The sequence below is a fragment of the Lemur catta genome, chromosome 11 (assembly GCF_020740605.2).
Source record: "Lemur catta isolate mLemCat1 chromosome 11, mLemCat1.pri, whole genome shotgun sequence".
NCBI lineage: Eukaryota > Metazoa > Chordata > Mammalia > Primates > Lemuridae > Lemur > Lemur catta.
Window position 1 is genome coordinate 79,669,036 of NC_059138.1, and position 25,363 is coordinate 79,694,398.

General features: G+C 42.1%; 1 protein-coding gene and 1 non-coding gene across 4 annotated transcripts in view; both read left to right on the forward strand.

Annotated features, from left to right (window-relative positions):
* NPSR1 (neuropeptide S receptor 1) overlaps window positions 1-25,363 on the forward strand; it is a 169,982-nt gene that overhangs the window by 126,060 nt on the left and 18,559 nt on the right. For 2 of the 3 annotated variants that reach the window (XM_045564032.1, XM_045564033.1), the window contains exons 4-6: window positions 6,342-6,435; window positions 14,748-14,949; window positions 24,526-24,602. In XM_045564032.1, coding sequence (XP_045419988.1) covers window positions 6,342-6,435; window positions 14,748-14,949; window positions 24,526-24,602 — 373 coding nt within the window. The remainder of the gene's footprint in view (window positions 1-6,341; window positions 6,436-14,747; window positions 14,950-24,525; window positions 24,603-25,363) is intronic. The other variant, XM_045564034.1, reaches the window with a different exon arrangement.
* Window positions 22,205-22,308, forward strand: LOC123647831. Its single transcript, XR_006738369.1, has one exon. It is a non-coding gene; the product is annotated as a U6 spliceosomal RNA (small nuclear RNA).

Below are 25,363 nucleotides of genomic sequence, written 5' to 3' on the forward strand. Positions count from 1 at the left end.
TTCAGAAAAAGAGGAAAATGATAAAGTTATAAACTCAAATCAATATAAAGAAAAGAAGATCATTAGAGAAAGAATAAATGAAGGTAAAATAAAATCTTTTATTTTTGCTATTCTTAATTGGTCTATAGATAGCTGCTCAACATAATAATAGCAACAATGTATTGGTATTAGACTTATAGCTAAGTGAATTGAATGGCAGCAATGTTAAAAGGGATGAAAAGAGAGATATAGTTGAACTAAACAACTATCAGTTGAAATGAACTGAACTATTAATCAAATTGATCTAGCTGGCATTTATAAAATTCTTCATCCAACAATAGCAGAATATATTTTCTTATCACATTCACATGGGACATGCGCCAAGAGAAAAAACATTCTGGGCCAGAAAACACACTTTAACAATGTAAAGAAATAGAAATCACACAAAGTATGCTATTAAACTGCATAGAATGGAACTAAAAATCAATAACAGAGTAATAGCTGGAAAATTCCAAACTACTGGAGATTAAGCAACATACTTCTAAGTAATACCTGGATCAAAGAAGATGTCTTGAGAGATGTTTTTTAAAATTTTTCAATAACTGAAAATATAACATCATAATTTGTGAGAAGCAGTGAAAGCAGTCCTTTGAGGAAAATTTATAGCATTGAATGCATATATTAAAAAGGAGAAATATGTAAAGTCAATAATCTAATCTTACACCTTAGGAAACTAGAGAAAGAAGAGCAATGTAAACCTAAAGCATGCAGAGTAAAAGAAATAATAACAATTAGAGAAGAAATTATTAAGTTGAAGTAGATTTTAAATGTTCTCACCATGAAAAATGTATCTGAGGTAATGGATATGTTAATTAGCTTCATTTAGCCATTCCGCATGTATACATACATTCAAACATCATGTTGTACACCATAAATATATACAATACTATTTGTCAATTTTAAAAAATTAATTAGTTAAAAATAGAAAAAGAAATTGTTAAATTTAAAACAGGAATTCAATAGAGGAAAACAATGAAACCAAATTTGTTTCTTTGGAAAGATAATACAATTGACAAATTTCTATCCAAGCTAATCACGAAAAGAACAGGGAAGACACAAATTACTAATATCAGAAACAAAAAAGAGGTCATCACTACTGAGCCTATGAACATTAAAAGAATAATAAATATTATAAGCAATTCTATGTTTAAAAGTTTGATGCTATGATGATGCCACTGCACTCTAGCCAGGGCAACAGAGTAAGATCCTGTCTTAAAAAAAAAAAAAAAAAGAGCTCAGAAATAAACACACATGGACAAAGACAGTTAACTGATCTTTGACAAAAGAGCAAAGGCATGGAGAAATACCGCATATTCAAGAAATAGTGCTGGAGTGATTGAAAATCCACATGCAAAAATAAAAATATATATATATGTGAATGCAGACCTTATACCTTTCACAAAAACAAACTCACTATAGATCATAGATATAAATGGAATGCTCAATAGTATAAAACTACTAGAAGATAACATAGGAGAGGATCTAGAAGACCTTTGGTTTGTCAGTAAGTTTGTCAACACCAAGCACACAGTCCATGAAAAAATTTGAAATGTTGGACTTTATTAAAATTTAAAGCTTCTCTGTGAAAGACACTGTTTAAGAGAATGATAAAACAACCCACAGAATGGGAGCAAATATTTGCAAAATAGACATTTCATAAAGGACTTGTATCTAAAATATACAAAGAACTATTAAAACTCAACAATAAGGAAAGAAACAGCCTACTCATAAAATGGGCAAAAGATCTGAACAAACACCTCACCAAGAAGATGGCAAGTAAGCATATGGAAAGAAGCTCAACATCATATGTCATTAGAGAACTGCAAATTAAAGCAACAATGAGCTACCACTATCCACATTAGATAAGGGTTAAAATGCAAAAAACTGACAATACCAATGGCTAGTAAGGATGTGTAGTAACAGAAACTCTCATTCATTACTGGTGGGAATTCAAAATGGTACTCACTTTGGAAAATAACTTGGTAGTTTCTTACAAAGCTAAACATGATTTTACCACACAATCCAGCGATTATAATCCTAGGTATTTACACACCTGAGTTGACACTTAAATCCACACGAGAATGTTTATAGCAGCTTATAATCACCAAAACCTGGAAGAAACCAAGATATTCCTCAAAAGCTGAATGAATAAATAAATTGTGGTATATCCATATTATGGAATATTATTCAGTGATAAAACAAAATGAGCTATCAAGCCATGAAAAGACATGGAGGAATCTTAAATGCACATTGCTAAGTGAAAGAAGCCACTCTGAAAAGGTTACATACTATATGACTCCAACTATACTACCTTCTAAAAAAGGCAAAACTATAGAATAGTAAAAAATCCGCAATTGCCAGGGATTTGGAGAAGGAACAAGATGAACAGATAAAGCACAGGGCATTTTTAAGACAGTGAAATTTTTCTGAATGATCCTGTACTGATGGAACATGACATTATACAATTGTCAAAACCCATAAAACTGTGCAACACAAAGGGTGAACCTTAATGTAAACAATGGATTTTAGTTAATAATAATGTGTCAGTATTTATCCATCAATTTTAACAAATGTACCACACTAATGCAAGATGTTAATAATAGGAGAAACTGTATGAGTGGGAGAGGGTTAATATGGAAACTCTCTGTAATATCTGCAACTTTTTTTGTAAACATAAAATGGTTCTGAAAAATAAAGTCTATTTTCTTAGTGTCAGTCCAAGGATCCTTCTTTATATATGAATACAATCTGGCATTTTTTCTAAGTAAAATTTCTCTGTTTCCAGAATTTGAATCTCACTTCTCTGTGCAAGATTTTCTTGAGTTTTTTATTTCCTAGGTCATTTCTGTCAGAATTAAGGGGTGGGGTAGTGAGAATTCAGACATATGTCCTCAAGCTGCCATCTGTTCTCCGAATGGTATCCCATATGTTGTTGATGTGTAGAGTTTTCATTGTTGACATTTATGAATTGACTATAATTGTACTTTGATTTCCTTCTTGACTCAAGTTAATTATGAGGGTGTTTAAATTTCCAAGTGGTATTTTTTTTTAAATGTTACTAATTTCAGCTTCATTGCTCATTGTTTTAAATATGCAAATTGCATAAATCCTACTTTTTGGAAATATTGAGGGCTTACGAGTTTTTTATTCCTTAGTAGTTCAGAATAGGACCAATTTTTGAAACATTACCTAGGTATTTTATAGCAATGTATATCATTCTTACATACAAAGTTTAATTTTTTTCTATCTATAGATTTTTGTGTTTTTTCCTCTGCAAAATTTTGAACACTTTTATTATATATATTGTTATATTAGTTGTTACATATAAGTTTACGAATATTCCATTGCCAGTCTGTATTGTATCTTTTATCAATGTAAATAATCCTTTATCACATGTTATGTTATTTGCCTTAAATGTAATTTGTCTAATAGCAGTATTATCATGAACGCCTACTTTTAGTTTTTAGTTGCTTGATTACCTTTGACCATCCCTCTACTTCTAAACTTAGATATCATTTCATTTTAGAAGTTTCTCTTCTAAACAATATAGAGTTGAATTTTAGGGAAGGTTTTTTTAAAAATAGTCTTTGTTTTAGCAAAGGAGCTTAAACCATTCACATTTATTGTGACACATCATGTTTGGTATTATTAATATTCCAGTCACTTCATTTTAATCTTTCTACGTTAAGTTTGTCTTGCTATTTATTTGGGTTTTCTTTTCTTTTTACTTGGTTATTAATTATAGCCTGAAAAAAAACAGCCCACCAAATTAGCCACATCCTGATCCCTGGTAGTTTTATATGTTAACTTATGTGGCAAAAATGAATTTTGTAGATGCAATTAAGTTAGGATCTTGAAATGGGGAGATTATTTTGGATTATCCCAGTGAGTTCTAAATACATTCATAAGAGGGAGGCAGGAGGAGATGTGACACACAGACAGAAGAGGAGAAGCATTATAACCACAGAGGCAAAGATTGGGCTGATGCAGCCGCAAGCCAAGGAATGCCGGCAGCCACTTGAAGCTGGAAGAGGCAAGGGACGGATTCTCCTCTAGAGTCTCTGGAGGGACCTTGGCCTTGCCAACACCCTGAGATTGGCTCAGTAGAACTAATTTTGGACTTCTGGTCTCCAGAGCTGTAAGAGAATAAATTTATGTTGTTTTAAGCCACCAAGTGTGTGGTAATTTCTTATAATAGCCATAAGAAACTAATACACCAATTTTCTTAATTTTAATTTTATTATAGCATAGCTTCACCTTAATTTTAGATTTAATATATCTTTATCAAAGTAAAAAACAAAAGAGATACCTAAAATGTCTAAATGGAAATTTAACATAACTTGTCTCCTTTAACTGTCTCTCCTTATTCAACTCCTTAGATTTCTTTTCTGAATGTTCTCTATCTATATTTATAATTATTTTGTAAACACTTTCTGTTTTTCTAACTTCATTGCTTATCATAGTTGTTATTATTCTATCTCCTTTTTTCTTCTTGAGTCCTTAATTTTGAAACAATTCTCAATCAGCTGAGTATTGTCTCAAGGAGCATCTTCAAGAAGAGTATACGATGTTAAATTTTCTTCCTTTCATATTTCTAAGAAAAGTGTTCTATGCCTTGGCACAGAAATGATATTTACAAAGTTCTTGGATCACAATTTTTCTTTCAAAACTTCAAACATGTTTTTATACTGTTTTCTGGCATTTATTTTTGTGGAAAAGAGGCATGATAATTTGAGAAGTATCTCTTTTAGGTAACCTTTAAGTTTTTTACCCTGCCTAGATGTTTAAAGATGTTTAATCTCTGAAATTAAATACTCTTTTTGATTGTGTCTCAAAGTCCATTTCTTTTTATCAATGTTGCCTGCTCCTCTGGACACGGTATTTTGTGACTCTTCCTTCTGCTCCAGATTCTGGACCGTGTCAGCCCCTCACTCATGACAGGTGCAGATGTCCCAGATGCTGACGACCTTCTCACATGACCTTTCAGCGCAAAGGGCTCTGCCATTGAGCACTCTCTTTCCTATCCTTCTCTGATGCCAGCTCCTCTACTGTGTGTAGCCAGCCTTAATAACTCTGAACTCATGGATGACACACAGAAACCCCAGTGGTCTCTAAGCAGACAATTGTCTGATTTTTTTTTTTTCTTAAACTTAGCCATTCATTTTCTCTTTCTCCATCTACCTTTTTTTGCAAGAGGAAAATTTCTTCTTATATCCCCCAGGAGAGCCCTTAATCTCTGATCATTCCTCAACACCCCCTCCCTATAGCCCCTTCCCCAACACTTAGTGCTGAGATGCCTCTGGGATAGTGCTATAGAAATAAAATATAATAAAGAATGACAACAATGTTGGCCATTAGACCAACCAATAGTTTGCTGTTATTTGTCTGAGCCAGGGAAAGAACAAAAAGGTACAAATTCAGAGTGAAGGTGATTGTCAAGGAGAAAGTCAAACACTCACCCTTAGACTTCAGTTACTCTTCTACTCCCTCTGGATTTGGTCCTGAGGGTTACAAAGCAGAGACATAGCTGGACTCTTGGTAGAAATGAGGCTCCAAGTTACCTGGAAATTTTTCACCTTGAGCATCCTTTCAGAGATATTTCATTTAGTTACATTATAAACATGCTCCTCTTATGAGAGATATTTACTTCTTATACCCCAATTTCCTTTTCTGCTCAGAATGCAAATAGTACTATACTCAAGGTAATTAAAGGGTGTGAGTAAATTTATTAAAAGAGAGAGTGGGAAGGAGAAAGAGGAGGTGCAGGGCCTGAGCCTGGTGAAGTGGAGGGAGGGGGGAGCCCTCTGATGGCGTCAGCCCTGACGGTGACAAATGCTCCTAGACAGCACATGAGCTCCCTGAAACCAGAACCATTCCATCATCTCTCAGCAACTCACACTGATAGAAGACAAATGAACTTTTGTTTCTAATTATTCTGGAACATCAATTGTGGCAGAGAAAATTAGTTTAGCTTTAAAAGTTGATTACAAACAAATGTACCATGCAAATGTCAGGAAGGACTGATCCTGAAATATGGCATTTCCAAGAAGCCAAGTGAATGAGTAATCAAGAAAGAGCTGGAAAAATTCTCACTCATCATGGCTAGCAATGCAAATTCCAGCACCAAGAACCAAAATCTGCCTCCTGCGTGGAGAGTCAGTTACTTTCCTCACCACCCCAACTGTCATCCCTACCTTGTTTCAATTCCCAGGTTTCTAAATGGCACCAAATGTTATTCTTTCTATTCTGTGCATTCCCTCATCTCTCCGAAGTCACATACCTCCTCTCACTTCTGTCTTTAGGTTGTGCTGCTCTACGCCTCTACCTATGTCCTGGTGTCCCTCAGCATAGACAGATACCATGCCATTGTCTACCCCATGAAGTTCCTGCAAGGAGGTGAGCTGGCCGTGGTCAAGAGTGGGATTGTTTTCACTAATTGTTTCACTAATGTTTTACTCTTAATAATACTTCTCTTCCTCCTCCTTTCTTCTCTTCCTCCTCCCCTCTGTTCTCTTCCTCCAACTCTTTCCCTACTTCGTGGGTCTGATTGTCCAAAAAGGTGTAGAAAAGAAAGCTTGCGGTGGGGTGTGATATCTCATGCTTATAATCCCAGCATTCTGGGAGGCCAGGGCAGGAAGATTGTTTGAGGCCAGGAGTTCAAGACCAGCCTGAGCACAATAGAGAAACTCCTGTCTCTACAAAAAATAAATTAAAAAAAAAAAATAGCTGGGTGTTGTCTGTAGCCTTAGCTGAGGCTGAGATGGGGGCATCACTTGAGCCGGGGAGTTTGGGGCTGCAGTGAGCTATGATCATGCCACTGCACTTCAGCCTGGGTGACAGAGTGAGACTCTGTCAAAAGGAAAGGGGGAGAGAGAGAGTGAGCCAGTCTTGAACACCTGGGAGAATACTGATTGATCATTCCCTACAGATGGTTTAGAATCCTTAAGGAAGGGGAATTGCTGGATCCACTTTGCTGAAACCACACAGCCCGTGATACCCCCAAGTGATGCTGCAGTGATTCAGGAGAAGCGTTAAGAGCACTTCCTGAACAGACTGTGAAAATGGCCAGAGCAGGAGAGGACAGAGGCAACTGACAGGGAGGTTCTGAAGCACAACGCAGGGGGTTAATCTCAGCATGTCTCCCTTCCTGCTGCCCTCCCCATCCCAGACAGGAGGTCTCTGCTCCCAAGCAGGGATCTTAGTGGGAATGCTGGATTTGAAGAGACATAGTGGGGTCCTGGAAATCAGTGTGCCCTAGAAGGAAGATTTGTCCTACTCACAAGACTAGTGGCCCATAGCGCCACCCGCAGGCGGAGCACACTCGCCTCCCTGCACCCTGAAAGCAAGTAAGAAGCCAGTGTGTAGGGACCTCTAGGGTTCCTCAAGCCACCCTGAAATCTGATAAAATAAAGAACCTAACAGGCAATCTTGACTACAAAGATGAGGTGCAATCAAATATCATAAGAAATGTGACAAAATCCAAACTGTGGAAAATAGATAATACATTCAAAATGTCACTCCACAGAATTTGCACCTAAAAAAGGAAATTTAATAGAAGCAGAAATTTAGCATAAATATAATTAATGTCATCAATGACCTGCAAGATGGAGAGATATGGTAACATTTACTATTGACAGGGGTATAAATTGGAGCAGATATTTTGAATGGCAAATTAACATCTCATTAAAATATAACGTGCAGCCTTTTGACATGACTTCTTGGTATCTACTCTGGAGAAACATTCACATAGGTGCAGGGATACATATGTGTTATATATTGTAGTATTGCTTAGAATAGCAGGAATTTAATGCTAACCTTGATGTCTCTCAGTGGAGGAATGGCTACCTACCCTGTGGTGGAAGTGTCAGTAGTTCAGGTTTATTGATTGCATACTAGGTACCATTCATGATTCTAAGTTCTTTACATAATTTAATTACTTTAATCTTCAAAACAGCTCTGTGGGGTAGATTCTGTTATTATCCGCATTTTACAGTCAAGGCAATTGCTATTCAGAGAGTTAAAGTAATTTGTGCAAGTTCACACAGCTAGTAAGTACAGGAGCAGGATTTGAACTCAGACAGTCTGGGTCCAGCTTGGGTGCCTTTACCCACTACATATCCTGCCTCTCAACGCAGAGGTGTTAGAGCCATGGGCGGTAATATGCATTGACAAGAGCATATCCACATCACATGTTGAGTGATAAAACAACAAAAATCCATGTTAAGTATGATAACATTAATATAAAGTTAAAAACTGAAAACAATACAAGATACTGTGTACAGAGAGAGAGAAGAGCACCAGGAAAGAACACAAAAGAGAGCTCTAGGAATAATTAACAACTGTCTGCAAGGACATACACCAATTTGACATTAGTCCTCACATCTGGGGATGGAAGTTGGATTAGCTACTAGGAGTGACCACAGGAACTTATTAATATATTCAAAGTGGTAATTTTTATACAAAAAACATATCAATGTGTTGTGTACAATGAAAATTAATTTATTTCAGCCATGCAAAATAAATAAGTTCTGAAAATGTACTATACAACACAGTGCATACGATTAACAATATTGCATTGTATACTTAAAAATTTGCTATGATGGTACATCTTATGTTAACTGCTCTTACCACAAAAGTAAAAAACAAGGCAAAACAAGACAAAACAAAGGGGACAGGAGGAAGCTTTTGGGGGTGATGGGTAAGTTTATGGCATTGATTGTGAAGGTGGTTTTATGGGTATATATATGTATGTCCAAAGACATCAAGTTGTACACGTTAAATTTCTACAGCTTTTTGTAGGTCAATCATACCTCAACAAAGTGGTCTGGAAATTATTTTTTAAATAGAATTTACACCTGCTTCTTAAGCTTTTTCTCAGTTATTTGGTTTGTCTGTTTTGTAAAGGTGTGAGACTCACACCAAGTTTTCTGGGCACTGTCAAGCCCAAGTTATTAAGGTCGAGGAGGAGGCAGGAAAAGGGATGAGGCAGGAGAAATGGGAGAGACATTCCGTTATGTAAGTGTGCAAAGGTGTGATACACTTATTCATCCATCTATTTGTTTATGTCAGGCAGGCTCCAGAAAGGATGAATGTGGTGGAGAAAAAGACACCTGCACCAGAGTATTTTAAGGTGAAGAAATCAAAGTAAAGGGAAAATAAGTATAAGAATTGCATGAGGGGAGCCCCAGGACACTTACCAGAGGTGGAGGCTTAGGACCATTGGTTAAGTGGGTAACATGGTCAGTTACGTGTCTCACCACAGTCATTGGGCAAAAAATCAACTGTTCACGGAAAATATGACCAATTTTGGAAGACACTGTAATATTATGAACAGTGTCCTAAATTACAGGAAGGGCAGCAATGAATATTATAGTTCTCTTTTAAAGATGTAAAACAAATTATTCCTCACTACAAAATTAATAGAGGCTCAATGTAGGGAACTTAGAAAATAATCATCTTCAATAGCTTCTGGGAAAGATGAAAGTTTGGAAACAGACATTAGCCATCTCCCTTCCTCTGCCCAGTCCCAACTAATGTCATTGAAGAAGTGTAAAAACAAGGGAGACCTATAGCTGGATCGGGAGCCAAGGAAAGGAGCCATCCACATACCGGAAATTTCAAGGAATTCCCAGCACACACGCGAGCAGATTAAACACAGAAGCCAAGTGTCAGTGTATAACTCAGCCCCTGGGAAAGCTACACGGCCTCGTAGAGATTGAAAAGATCCTCAGAGTTTATCGGGTGAGGGCAGCGGGTGGGTACGGGGCATGACCAACGCTGGAGTCATTTTCGTGCTCAGCTCATTGGAGTTTAAGAGCATCTGTGAGGGGCAGGGTTAGGGGTTTATGCCACTTACCAAGAGAAGGAGGGAAAAAGAGATTTCCCCCAGAATGGCAGGGCTCGCTGTGCAGAGTCTTGGAGCAGGAAGAGGCCCCAGGGAGTCACATTATCTGGACAGACACGTGGCAATGGCAGCTAACCAAGGGCAGGGGAGGAAAAGGGAAGGCCAGAGTTTATTTCTTACTGCTTTTTACTGTTTCCTTAGGCAACAACTCCAGAGAAGTTGACAATTTTAAGGCTCTTTAGGAAAAATAAATATGAGAATAATTAGAGAAATATCGGTAAGAAGAGAAAGATGTAATGTGAGATATTAAAACATAAGACTTCAATAATGAAAACAATATGATAATGGAACCAGAATAACATATATAAGCCATGTAAAATTTCATATCAGTCAGGGAAACAACGAATTAGTCAATGTATGGTGTTGGAATATGTGATTAGTCATTTAAAAAATATTAGATCACCACTTGTCATAGTTAATTACAAAGTAAATTCCAACTGGATTGAAAAAGTAAACATTTTAAACATAAAAAGTTTAAAAAAATATTTGGGTCACACTTTCATAATCTTGGGGAGGGAAAGGTCTTTCCAGAAATCACACCAAAGGCAAGAATAATCGGAAATATAGTTTTTGCTACATCAAAAATTTTGAATTATTTATACAAATAATAAACATTCATGAACAAACTTAAAAAGCAAAATCACAAATGGAAAAATATTTGTATATAACAGGCAAAGAGCAATATCCTTCTTATAAGAAACTCAGAAAAAGAAATAAGAACATATCAACTGAGAAAATGGGCAAAAGACGTGTACAAACTGTTAAGAATCAAAGAAATACAGATGAATAGAAGATATATAGAAATGCTCATTTTGACTTCTAAAGAATTGCAAGATTAAACATTTGAATATGAAATTTTACCAACCAGACAACAAGATTAAAAGGAAGAATCCTCTCAGTATCGGGAAAGTGTAAAGAAATAGGCACTTCTGCACACTAACAGTGAGAGCTTTAAATTGTAGACACTTTATATTAGCCAAAAACTTATAAATCTGTTTCTGAAATAACAAGATCTGGGCAAAGAGATACATAGAAATTATTTATAATAAAAATTATTGGAAACAACCTAAATATATAATGATATGCTACTGCTAAATTGGAGTTTAGTGTAACTGTGGGAAAAAAATGTTATCAGGGCTTTTCAAATTGCACTTCACACACTGGCCCCCAGGGGGCTCATTTTTTGGACAGTTCCAGGGTGGGTCTGGGCGGTGCTGGCTGTCACTCAGCTTCCACCTGAGCTCCCCAAGCTTTCTGCATGTTTCTGGGCTCAAGATAAAATTATATTTGAGGAATGAATCTTACTACCTGAAAAAAGTCTCAGTGCCACTTGTACAGATGCGTATTTCTTAACATTTTTTTCAAAGAAAAATTTGAGGTTACAAGGCAGCATATATATTACGATCTTGGGTTGGAATGAACAATCTATATATTATATAAAAATGCATTATAAAAATTTAAACTAGCTGCTTCTGAGTGATGCCATTATGGATTCTTTTCTTCTTGCTTATTTTTATTTGCTAACATTTCGGTAACCACCATGTGTAACTTACGTGATTTTTTTTAAAAGATTATGTGTTGCATGGAAAGGAGGAAGGCTGAGGTAGAAAAGCACAGAATTGGACAAGAACAGATGGGAGAGGGAGTCTGACTTTCTGTGGGTGAGAGACACGGGAGACAGCCCAACTAGCACTCAGACCTGCATTTCATCTCTTCCATCCCTGATCCTTCAGCCCTGGGCGGTTGGTCACTCCACATGTCAGTGGGCCAGCCGGCTGGAAGACCAGCAGTCTTCCTGCTGTGGTGGCCACGTAAGAGCCTAAGACAGTGGGGCTTTCCCTAGACATCCCAGCACCAGTCTGAGAAAAACAGCTCCAAGCCTGTACCCCACTGGGACTTGGAGGAAACATTTTTAGGTACCTTGGTAGAGCTAATTCTTAAGCATAATTTTCTATTCTTTTAATCCGATTGCTTCCATGTCCATCCCCCTTAAAAGTGAATGCACTGCTAACCCATTGAGTAGAACCTGGATGGGGCCCAGGAGTCACAAGTTGCCCTTAAAAGTCCAGGCTCCAGGACCTAAAGAAGGAGATGAGTCCAGTGAAAGACAACACAGAGGCAATTACCAATGTCGCCAAGGTCCACAGAAACACATCGGGCTTCACAACTCTGCCATCAAGAAGCAAACCCCTCCGGCCGCATTTCCTGCTCTCGTAATCCCATCCTGCTTCTTTCCTGATCCAAACTCTCACTGCTCCCCTCCACCCCACATTTTTTTCTATTCCTTCAGGACCAACTCCCCTAGACCACCACCATCTTCACAGGAGGTTCCCTCCACCTCCTGCCTCCTAAGGTGCCTGATGCTCCTAAGATCTCTCATGACGGTGCTCCTCAGCCCTCCTCCTTGGGTACCTCATGGCCTGGTGATGGTGGAGACATCTTCCTATCTTTCTGGACCATGTCTCCTCCACTGTTGTATATTTGTGCCCACTCTGTTCCCTTGGTGCCCATGCTGTCAGTCTAGACCACCTTCTCCAAGGCCTCCCCTAGGTCTGTGTACCTATGGACACAGCCCGCATCCAGTGATGATGTGGACACTATTCTCAACCTGTCTCTCACCCTTCATACTGTCCTCCTCCTGGGTGACTTTGATGTCTACGGAGACAAACCATCCAACAACATGATCCCTCAGATTCTTGCTCTCCTTAAGTCTGGTGAGAGGGGCTTCAGAAGATGACTCACAGAGCTTGTCGTGATCCCTGTATTTGGGGGCACTGTGGACCAATGACTAGCTGTCTCACACCTGAGACAGCTAAAGAGAGCCTGGCTGATGCCCTGGGGTCCTGGCCCAGGGGGCTGATGTAGAACCTGCATTGAGAAGTTTGCATGGGGCTGTGTTACAAAAAGATTCTGCCCTAGATATTTCTGCCAGAGAAGCCTCAGGAGAAAGAGGCTGGAGGTGACCAGGAAGGAAGGGAAGGGCACTGCCCAAGTCAAGCAAGTAGCAATCCAGAGACCCCACAGGAGAGTGTCCAAAGAACTCAGGCAAGTTCTTCAGAAGACCAAGAATCAGCTTTAGACAGCAGCCAGGCACAGAGAGCACAAAGCCATCTTATGACAGTATCAGTCAGGGAAGAACTCTCCTGTCCCCTGTCTCCTCCTTGTTCCCTGCACCCCAGCTCCAGAGAGGCCCCAAAGTGTCAGCAACCTGGGGATGGGGTGGGAACACCAGATGGGAATAGAGACCAGGAGGGCTGATCCCCCTTCCCCGACTCCAGGTTCTTACCTGAAGCAGGCCCACCTGGGAAGAAAAGATTTAATTTGAAATCATCTTGGGACTTTTGAGTTTTGATTGTTATCTAGTATTTTACCAATTTTTATGTTAATTACTAAATTGGTGCAATGCTTACCACTAAAGTGACTGTCAGACTTTTAAATCACCCATGAGTTATCACTGACATCAAGGGGCTAGCCTGAGTTTTCAAACCAGAACAGGAAAAACCACCAGCACTGGATGACTGGACATATGTAAAGGGACAAGGAAAAGACCTAGTCAACTTGCTGTTACAATTCTATCCCAAGATTTCTGCTTGTTCAGTGGGCTGGTAACAACTTTTTTTCTAAATGTGTCTAATGTCTCTTTCCAGTGTGTATAACTCAGCAAGAGGAGAACCCTAGATATTCTCTCAAATATTTAGGATTCAAAATTTTAATAGTATCCCTAGTTTCTTCTAGAATTTTTCTTAGTTCTTACAGCTCCTCGACCACAGCCTACACACCATTCTAGGAAATCACCTGACTCGACATTCCAGCCCCACCCAAAGACATACACCTGCTTTCCAACTGGAAAGCTGGGGAGCCAAGGTGATTGATGTCCTGTCTCTGAAAGGAGGAGGCCCCCAGCACCAGATCAGTGCAGATAGTACGGCTAGGTGAGGGATGAGGACGAAGAGCTTCAACAACAGCTTAACAGAAAGCATTACTTGGATGCACTTTCACATATGTTAATCATCTCTCTCAGGCCCAGCCCATGACCTGCTGAAGTGGCCAGAGCAAGTATTTTTGATCTCATTTTAAAGGGAAAAAGCTGAGGCTGAGACTAGGTGGTTTAACCAAGGTCAGAATATTACAACTGAAAGAGCAAAATCCAGCACGTAGACTCATAGCTACCAGGCTTCAGAACTTGGCCGAAATAAGTCCCACTCTCCAGAACCAAGTTCAGTGCTCTTTCTCTGCCCCACAATTCCACCCATGTTTCTACAAAGAAAAGATGCCTCCTTCCCATTTGGCAAATAGGTCTCCAAGACTGTCCCAGTGGTTCACAGTGCTGGGTACAATGGAAGGATGCCAGATGGACCCAAGGCCGTATCCCTGCCTTGTAACCAGAGAGATGGACCACATGTCGGTGGACACAACTCAGCATTTGCACAGCAACTTATCAAATGCATGTGGTACAAAATGAGCTCCCTAATACTGTAGGAATGGATGCATCAGCATCTCAAGTCAGGTGGGCAAATCAGGGAAGTGGAAGGGGAGTAGAAATTGGGAAGCCCAACCTTACTCCAGGCAGCATGCTGGCTTCTGTTCAAGCTTCTTTTTATCATCTTTATATCATCCCTATATGTTACATCAGTCCCACATGCAGGTACCATCATCTCTGTTTACACACGAGGAACCTGGCTCTGGAAGGCCCTGAGAGGTCCACGGTGGGTCTCCCACTGTGATCATTCTCTACGCTAGACTCCACTGTGCTCCCAAAAGACGTTTCTACATACCCAGGCATCCCTTTCTTTTCTTTGAGCAGAAAAGCAAGCCAAAGTGCTCATCATGGTTGCCTGGATCCTGGCTTTCCTATTCTCCATTCCCACTCTGATTATATTTGGGAAAAGGACACTCTCCAATGGTGAAGTGCAGTGCTGGGCCCTGTGGCCTGATGACTCCTACTGGATCCCGTACATGACCATCGTGGCCTTCCTGGTATACTTCATCCCTCTGACAATCATCAGGTAGGAGGCCACAGGCCAGACCCATGTGGGGTTTCCTGCTTAGCCAGTGGCTGCTCTCCTCCCCTACAGGTCACTCATTGTTCCTAGTGCCCTTGGGGGAAATCGCCAGGCCACAGGATTTTAGCTAAAGCTACAAAGGGCTCAGCCCAACTCCTTCAAAATAAAGGAGGAGGGAACTAACATGTACTGAGTATGTGCTACAGGGGCAGCATCGTGCTAAGTAGCTAACAGTTATCCCATTAGCCTCAGTACAGCCCCATGAAATAACTACTGTTGTCCCCATTTTGTGAATAATGAAGCCAAAGCTTGGAGAGGTTAAATTATTTACCCAACATTACTCAGGATTGAAATCCAGGTTAGTCTGATTTCATACCCCATATCCTATACCATGCAGCCTTTCAAATGCAAGGCAAAATACCAGTTTCAGGGATCTTACAGATGAAGAGATAGACATACTTGAAACAAACTTACCAGAAAAATCAGTACTCACTAATATGCTAAACTGTGTGTACAGTAGAGTCAGGTAATGGCAAGGATCACCACCTGGAAGCTACCACTGGAGAAGGGAAGAATTCAGGTAGGATAAGGAAAGGTGAGGAGGAAGCAGGCTTCGAGATGACCAGAGGTTGGAGTGAGTGTGGGGGCAGTGAGTGGACAGGTCAGCAGTGCCCATGGGACAGAAGCTGGCACTGGGCTCCTTGCAGTGGCTGGGGGGAAGGCTCACTTATGAAGGGCCTTGGCAGCCAAGCCACAGGATGTCCCCTTGGTCCTGCAGCCAGTGGTGAGCCACACATGGTCTTTCAGCAGAGCTGAGCACAGCCACCTGGGTAAGGCATGTCTCAGCTGGCCACGTGGCAGGGTCACCCTCTGGGACAGGGGCTCTGCATGTGTGCATGGGGTGGGAGACTGTGGGGAGAGACCTGGCACGTTTAGTGTGTCCCTGGGCCACGCTGATCCTGCATGTTTTGAGTGCTCTCAAGCCTATCATGGGGTGGCATATGTCATGGGTGAAGGAAATTCGGCCGTTGGTTTTTTATTATATAAATAATGCTGTGAGAAAAAATTCCTTGTACTTAAAATTGCACATGAATCTCTCTCTGATTATTTCCTCATAACTTATTCTGATGGAATTGCTAGAACAAAGATGAGGCTCATTTTAAGAATTTTGATGCATATTCACAACCTGGCCTCTAGAAAAGGTAAATTCCAGCTAACACCACACAAGGGCTCTTTTTTCCTCCCCTGATCCGACGGAAGGTAGCATCATTTATTAAATCTTTCCCAACCTGAGAGGTTAAAAAAAAAAGTATCTCTTTGTTTTAATAAGCATTTCTCTGATGATGAAGCCGGTTGAGTGTTTTTCAAGTGCTGTTTGACATTACGGGAGTCACCTTTTCTCACTCATTACTCATCCGTAGTCTCACAAAATACTGAAGCTGGGAGAAATGCTACCCATCATGTGGTCCAACCTCTGAATCTTCCACAAGAGTAGACTTAGGGCTCAAAGAAGCTACGTGACTTCCTCCCCACCAGAGGTTGAGCTGGACAGGAACACAGTGACCCCAACAGCCAGACCAGCGGCCAGTCATCTCTGCCAGATGGACGAACTAACACCTACATTTTATTTCAACTTCCTGCCCTCCTCTCCACCAAGTGAAGCTTGGGAGGAAGGTTGAGGGAGAGGAAGGTTATTTAGACAATCGATCAAAGGTAAGTCACAGCAGCACTGGGAGGGGGACACGGCGGAGGAGAAGGGCGAGACACATCAGAAAGGAAGTGGCTCCGGCCATGGCAGGCAACAGAGGCGTCGATCCCAGTGGCAGCGCCCGTCCGGGCGACACACCTGATTGATGTCCCATCAGCTCGCGACGTCAGCTCCAGCCGAAGCCCCGCGCCGCGGAGCAGAGCTGCAGGGTTCAGGATGGCCCGTGTCTGACGCTCCCCCATTCATTCAGGCTGCTGTTTCCACCAGGGCTTCTCAAACTTGCCTACGCGTGTTGTTTTAAGTGTCCTTGAAAAGGCAAAACTTCATGTGTTTGCTGATGAAAGGAAATGATTTCAACAGCAGATTTCATTCAGCTCTCATCGAACTCAGGCCCCTGCAAGGCCTGCTCCTTGCCCCTTGCCCCTGACCCCTTGCCCCTGGCCGTGGCGGAACCAGAAACTTCCCTGCGACCTCCCTCATCCTTGAGCGGCTGCGAAGCATTTCCTGCAGGTCTGGATGGAGGCGACTGGCTCATCTTTTCCCTTCTCTGTTCCAGGGGCAGGGAGGGCAGCTCCTGCTGATGAAGAAAGAACTTCTCTGGGGGCCACAGCAGCCCCCACCTCCTGCAGCACCAGCTCCCTTCTCAAACCAAGGCCGGGCCCTGGGGGAATTTTGTGAGGAACTTGTTTTCCAACTAGTTCCTGGTTGCGTTACTACAATGTCATCTCCCTCAGAGCTCAGGTCTAGCTATTTTCCCTCCTTCCTTGCTTCCTTGCTTCCTTCCTTCCGTCCTTCCTTCCCTCCTTCCTTCCTCCCTCCCTTCCTTCCTTCCTCTATTTGTCATACCCTGTCCCCCTGGGCTTGATTCTGTGGCCTATGCCCCTTTGGGGTAAGGGGTTAAACTCTTCATGCCAAGCTTAGGCAGACAAAGGAAACAGCTCAAAGATGTTCGCTTGCTTCGTGCACCGCGCCTCCTTGTTTCTCATGCATGCTATATACATGTATATATATTTACCAAGTTGATACTGAAAAAATAAACCCATATCCTTGTTTTAATTTGCATTTCCTTCATTACAAATGAGGTTAAATACATTTTGTATATGTATTATTGTTTTTTAATACTTATAAGTTTTAACCCATTTTTCTTGTTTGAATGTTTTTATTTTCTCTATTCTCTATCTTCAGAGATATTGTTTATAAACAGCCTTTTTCTTTTTGTATATGTTGCAAATATTTCCCTAATTTGCCATTGGCCTGTTCATATTGAAGATGGTTTTATTTTGTTTTCACTCACTAGTGATTGACATAATTAAGAAAAGGAGAAAAAGCCCAAATAACAAAATTAGTGGCTTTTCTACCATGAATACTACACTATTTTAATTATCTCAGCTTTGCATGCATTGATATCTGCTAGGACGAGGTAGCTTGTTTTTTTCAAAGACTCCCTGGCTACTCCAAGGGGAGCCACTGTCACGCCCTGCTTGCACTGATAGCCTCAGCCATGTGACAAACCATTTGTTGTTTCCAGAACACCTACGCTTCTCTCACCCCTGTGCCCTGGGCACATCATTCCTCCTGCCTGAACACTCTTCCAAGCTCACCCTGCCTTGCGTCTGGCAAATTAGTTCACATCCTTTGTGTCTCAATTCTAACACCAGCTCCACAGTGGAGCTGTCCTTGCCAAGCCTGGGCCAAGTGGCACCTCAGGGCTTCACTCCCTAACCACTAACATCACTTTGTATGTGTCATCATTAAGACTTCGTGGTAGTGTAATCGCCCGCTTGTATGGCTGTGTCTCATGAGTGCAGGGACCCCAAGTGCCAGTCCAGCACTCAGTAGACACCTGGTAAATGTTAGACTGAGTGAACAATGCAGGCCTGGCTGATAAACTGCACCAGTCACACAACAGATAGGTCATGTCCCTCTCTGCCCCCCTCTCTCTCTCTCTCTCTCTCTCTCTCTCTCTCTCTCTCACACACACACACACACACACACACACATGTGCACACATGCCCTTAATATATAAATGCCTGGCTATATAGCATCTAGATCAATTTTTGGCATGTGGTAGCTCCTCCCTAAATATATGTGAAAGGAAAGAGAGAAAGGCAAGAAGGGGGCAGGAAGACAGGCAGGGAGGGAAGGAAGGAGAGAGGAATAGTTGTACTGTCTGTGGCAAGCTCTCATGAAGGCTGTGCATGAATAAAGATGTAGCTGTTCCACCATCAACTAAATCAGGCTCCCAGGGCTTGAAACCACAGTGACTGACGGCAAAGGCAATACATTGTCTTTCTGGGGCAAAACAACTCCTGTTGTTTCAAAATTCAGTTGATGTAACTGTCTGATTGTTACTGAGCAGGTTATTAGCCTTGGTGTAATTGCTTTACTTTAGCTATGCTTATTTTCTTGCTACCTAATTGATTTCTCATCCTCCTATCATTTTTATCTCTGTAACATAAAGGTAGAGGCAGAAAAGATCCATGGCCGACAATTGCAAAGGAATGAGTGGAAAAAAACACATTAGTCATGGAGCACCGATTTGTGATATGTGAGGAAAATCCATTTATTTTGCTTGGGAAATGGAGATCACACTGTAGGAGAGCCCCAGGCAGGATGTGCGCAGCCCTGGGGATGGGGTACACAGCCATGGGGGGTCTGAGGGGCCCAGGGGCCCAGCCAGCTCTGTCCATGGGCATGAGGTCCAAGGCCGTGGAGGATGACAAGGGCCTGAGTCAACTCATCACATCAGGAAAGGAGGTGACATCCTATATATTATTACCTGAGAGGTGGCAAAAGGTATGTCTTTTGAAAAAACCTTTCTCACTACGTTGCTAAGTTATGGTGGATGTTTGTGGTTGAGATTCCATCATGCATTCCACTTCCACTCTTAAACACTCAAGGCAGCCCCTCCCCGTGGCACGTGAGTAGCTCAGAAGCGGCTCAGTGATCCTGTTCTAGCCAGTAAGATATGAAGGAGTGTCTTAGGAAGATATCTTGGAAAAGGTTTCTCTATTCTCAAGAAAGAATGTCTTCTCTTCTTCTGGACATTCCTTTGCCTGGAAGTGCTGGAGCCTGAGTTAGGGAGACACCTACACTGAAAAGAAAAGGAGAGATTGAAGGAAGCCCAGACATTTAAAGTTTAGCCTTGGCCCAGCCCTACCTTTGAAGTTGCAGTTATGGGAGATAAGAAATATTCTAATGGCTTAAGCCAATTTGGGCTGGGAGTTTTCCGTAACTTGCTACCAAAAGCATCCTGACTGATACCCACCATCCACACTTGCTGGTTCCAGACATCAGTGAATTCATTTGAGCTACTGAAGGCTTTAGAGTCCATAACTACCCTGTTTAAATCCCTGCTCCCTGCCACAGCCAGAACCAGCATTTTTGTGGAGAATTGCTAAGCATGCAAAAGCATATGAAACGAAAATTTAAAATCTTCCTCCCACTCCTCCCCTTGTCCCACTGCTCAGAAATAGCACTGTAAAATTTTCTTGAACGCCCTTCCAGGACTGTTCACTTTATATACCAGCATATCCATGTGTAATTTTTCTTTTTTATACACAAATGAAAAGAAATTGTAAATATTGAACAATGTCTGATCTTTGAACAACAAAAAAAGTGGGTCAATCATTTCTCCTTTCTGCTTAGAGCCCTTCAGTGAGCTTTCATTGTTCCAGGATAAAGTGCAAAGCCTCTAACCCAGCCCACTAAGGCCATGTGTGATCTGGCTCCTGCCTCGCTCCTCTGTGTCGTCAACTCATGCTGTGGAGGCTGCCTTGCTCTCCAGGCATCAGCTACACGGGCCTTCTCTGAGTCCTTCAAATGTGTCATACTTCCTCCTGCCCCAGGGCCTTTGCACATGCCGTTCCCTCTGCTAAATGATCACCTCCCTCTGCATTTAGAAAACCTATTTACCCTTCAGATCTCGGCTGAAACTTCACCTTCTCTGGAAAGGCTTCCTGACTTCCAGAACAAGTCGTGGCCCCTATTATATACCCTTGTACCACTTGTATTGCTTCTTTATAGCACTTTGCTCCTTTGCACCCACATGTTACTTGCATCCTAATTTTATTATTGCATCTCCCTAAATAAAATGTGAGCTCCTGAAGGGCTGGGACTTTGTCTGTTTGACCTACCATAGTAATCACAGTGGTTCACTCAGATCCTGGGACAACGTTAATGCTTCAATAAATATTATGAAATTAATTAATTAATGAAGGGGCAAGACACTTTAGGCCAGGAAGTATGTTTAAGGGTCCTGCTAGGAGAAGCAAAAAAAGGCGCATTGTCAAGTAAAGGTCCAGTCCCCCCACTGCTCCCATGCGTGGCCACTTGGCCAAGCACAGGGTGTGCAGCTTCTGGCGCGATCTTCAGAGCACAGCTGCACATCCCCCTCAGGCCCCAGTGGGGGGTCAGGGAATCCAGCTGGCAGAGATGGAAGCTTAGGCCCTCGCTGGCTCTGAGGTCTACAGCCCGAAGACTGCGGTGGACGTCCTTCAAGTCCCCAAGCCTGTGCTGAGCCCTGAGTGGGTTATGAAAGGGGCACTTATAGTCTGAGTGTCTCACTCTCCACTGTATCTTACGGGGAGAGCAAACCATTTGCTCAGTTTCCTGGACATTTCTCCCACGTGATCCAGAACTGAGACTCAGGACCTGGCCTCCAGCATCCTCCTGGACAGTCCTGCAGGCCTTGCCCTGGTGCCTTGGGCTCCACATTCTCCCACCACCGTGAGCTACCTCTGTGAAGGAAAACAGGCCTGTGTTTGGATTGTTTTCCATGAAGTCAGGAAATAAACTGGCCAGTGACAGGGGAGGGGTACTCTTCTCAATCTGAGCATGACTTCCATTTGCAGATTTCTAAGAAGCTCAAAGAAAAGCCAAACCTGTTGAAAGAGTGAAACTAGAGCAAAGACATGGAGGAAGCTGTACTCAAGAAAATAAGGATGCTTCTCCTTAGCTCTGTTGAAAAGGGGCTACTCTGGGTCCACTTGCTCCTTAAGACATGACCTCCCTAGACAGGACCCAGTGCCAGGAGGGTTCTACCAGCATGGAGTCCCCAAGGAAGGGGAGCTGGTTACTGAGGAGCAACAGGGCAGCCCAAGAAGCTTTCATAGCAGAGTGGTGTGTGGATTAAATGGACTAACAACGGACTAAAATGCATTCCAGAGAGAGCAAAGCAGCTACAGAGAAAAGTGCTGGAGCTCACAATCACCCAAAGTCTACTGCATACAAAGTGTGGGTCAGGGTTGGTTTGGCCGGCCTGCTCCTGGTGGCTGACCACACAGGGGAAAGGTGTGTGGAGAGACAGTGGGTAGATGGACGCAGGATGGTGATGAGGAAGGTGAGGGAGGCTGAGGAAGACTGTGGGAGGTTTGGGGGCCCTGCTGAAGAGACTGGATAACATCTTACGGGCAAGGGGGGGCTGCTGGGGGTGGGGAAGGTGGTTAAGCCAGGGAATGGTGCTCTGTCCTGGAGCTCACGCACTGGAGATGGTGGCAGACTGGGAGTATTAGAAGATTATGACAATAATTAGGCAAGAGACTATAAGGGTTGCTTATATTGGCAGCAGATTGACTAAAATTGGAATGATGCAGAGATTAGCATGGCTCTTGCACAAGGATGATACACAAATTCATTAAACATTCCATATGTTTGTGTTTGATGGGGACAGAGTCTCAGTTGGGGAAGATGGAAAAGTTCTGGAGACAGATGGTGGTGACGGTTGCACAACAATGTAGATGCACTTAATGTTACAGAAATGTAGACTTAAAAATGATTAATATGGTAAATTTCATGTATATTTCACCACAAAAAAAGGAGTCATCAAAATGAAAAAAGAAAGATTGCAAGGGTCTGAACTCATGCTGCAGAGCCTGGATGGAGAGGAAGTTACAGACTATGGAATCATTTTGAAGGGACAGCCCACAGAACTTGCTGATTAATTAGGTGAATGAAGAAGAAAGGAGGAAACAAATAGTGATGCTGGGGCCTCTCTGATGCACAACTGCTACACTCTAAGAAGTAGCCTGGTTTGGGCAATGATTGTTAGGGGCACCCGGGTTATTAGGTGCTTGGCAAGCTAACAGAAGAGCTGGGACTGGCTTTACACTCAGCTGATTGGTCCTAAGTAAAAAAAACAAAAAAGAGGGTGTAACTTGGGCCCAAATCTCTAAAACAAAAGACCTTTCTTAACTTTTCAATTGTGTATCTGGTGGATGGTCAATAAATATTTCAATTATTGATCAATTAAATATTGAGGCTGCAATTGTCATACACCATTAAAGTTTCCTGGTGGATGCAACCTTACCTTGCATGGTATTTCATTTATCTGGGAAAGAATTTTCCATGTTCTAGAAAATATTCAACTTAGGGTTGAACTCACTAATAACTTTTTTCTCATTTTTTCTTTACTGCAGGCATACACATTTTCAAAAAAGTCCCTGGGCAGTTATATGAGAAAGAATGGAAATGGTCCAAAAAGGCCCCGAGCTTTCCTGGAGCGCTCAGAGGGGTTCACTGAGCAAGAATGGAAAAAGCAGTGAGAACCAGAGCTTTAACACTGTCATTAATTAAGTTATATTCTAAAGATCATTAAAAGCAGTTAGTGCTTTGTCAGCTACTGCAAACTGGAGCTCTGATTTTTTTTTCTTTAACTAATGATTCTCAAGAGGGAAGGTTACACAGTTTTAAAATAAAGCACTGCTTTGTCCCAAAAGCTTTTATTCAAGGTGCTTATACTCGAAATGTCAAGTAATGTTAAGGAAGAGTATAAATTTTTATATTTATCAAAGAGGACATAGGGTACAAAATTTGCTGATGCTTTTGAATCATTAACACTTTGTTAGGCACAGATTATATCATGCAAGAATTGATGTGATATACTGTGAAAAATGAGCAAAAAAGACAGGAAAGAATATACCATGTTTTAAGTCTCCACTAATTTTTCAAGCACTGTGCTTGGCACCTTAAACAGTGTCATAAAGCTTTGAGAGGTTTATATTGTTAACTCCACTTTACAAAATTTCAGCTGAAGCTCAGTGTATTTGTTATCTATTGGTACATAACAAATTATCATGAAGCTAGTGACCTAAAACAATACACATTTATTATCTCACAGTTTCTGTAGGTCAAGGGTCCAGGCATGGCTTCACTGGGTCCTCTCCTTGGGCAAGGCAGCCTTGGGATGTTACCCAGGGCCGGGGTGTCATCAGAGGCTGGACTGGGAAAGAATCTTTTCCAATCTCCCTCAGGTTCTTGGCAGCATGAATTTCCTTGTGGCTGTAGGATTCGGATTGGTGGCAGCTTGCGTCTTCAAAGCCAGCAGTGAAGAGTGACTCTAGCAAGACAGGCTCTACATTCTATGCAATCACACACACCCCATCACCTTTGCCACATTGCATTGATTAGAAGCAAGTCGCCAGCTCTGCCCACACTCAAGGGCAGAGAATCACACACAGGCTTGAAAACCAGAGGCAGGGATCCCAGATGCCACCTTAGAGACTGTCTAAAGTCAAAGTCATACCCTAGGCAAGTAGTAGAGGAGACCTAGGTCTTTCTGACTACAAAGACTGCGTTTGGATTCTAATTATGGCTCTACCTCTAACCATCTGGGTTACACTGAGGAAATTGCTTAACTTCACCAGGTTCTAGCGTTTTTTTCACTTGAGACAGAGGTTGCTCCATCCAGCTGACATTTAGGGTGGTTTTTAGTTTCTATTGGCTGTAATTCTACAGTCCACAAGTATGGGGCAGGTGTGGTTAAGGGATCCCTCCCTCTGCCCCTCACACTCAGGCGAGTGGGAGTGGTCCTCTCCCTCCTCACAGTAGAAATCCACCGGCTGTTTTAATATTCCCTTTGGTCCTTTCTGCAGCATCATCTATGGCATTGTGATCCGAACTATTTGGATTAAAAGCAAAGCCCATGAGACAGTGATTTCCAAATGCTCAGGTAAGTCTCTGATCTGCATTGCAAACTTGTGGCTAATTTTGTTCCTGCAGGGGTTTTCCTCTAGCGAATGTGAGCTGGGCTTCCTGGATATATGAGCCTGCAGGATTGTATCAGGACCCAGCCTGCAGACCAGACCCACTGACGTCTGTCCCAGGCAGGCTCTCTCTTCCCTATGTGACTTCCCTGAGAAGTTGGAGAAGGAAGGGGGGACTTTGGGAGAGTCAGGAGAGGGTCCCTTGAAGCAGCCTCTGAGCCAGGATCTGAGCAGGCAGACTGTTTGAAGAGGATATCACATGTTCAGCAAACACAAAGATGGGCTTTCCTATTTGGCTTGAACTTACAGATGGGTCAAACTGCCATCTGTCCATAGAATGACCCTGGACCCTAAGCCAGTCAAGGCACAGTCCTTACTTTCCCTGCTGCCCCAACACACCAGCTCAAACCAGACTGAGCCTGCAGCTGCCTGCTACAACCCTCCTCCAAATTCCTTTTCAGTAAACCTATGCGATAGGCTCTGAGACCTGGAAGGGTGTCCTGCTTCCCAGGCAAACACTACTGGAGGTGACTGGGGTCGACCTGGAGAAAACACAGCAAACCAAAGTGTCAGAAAGGAGAGGAAAGGGCTCCTAACTTTCCTGTTTATTATAACCTGACAGCTCTGCAGGAGACTGGCTCTGCTCAGTCCATGCCCCTCCCATTCCTTCTGCATGTGCCCAACACACACACACAGCAAAGGTTCACATACACCAAAATATACACAA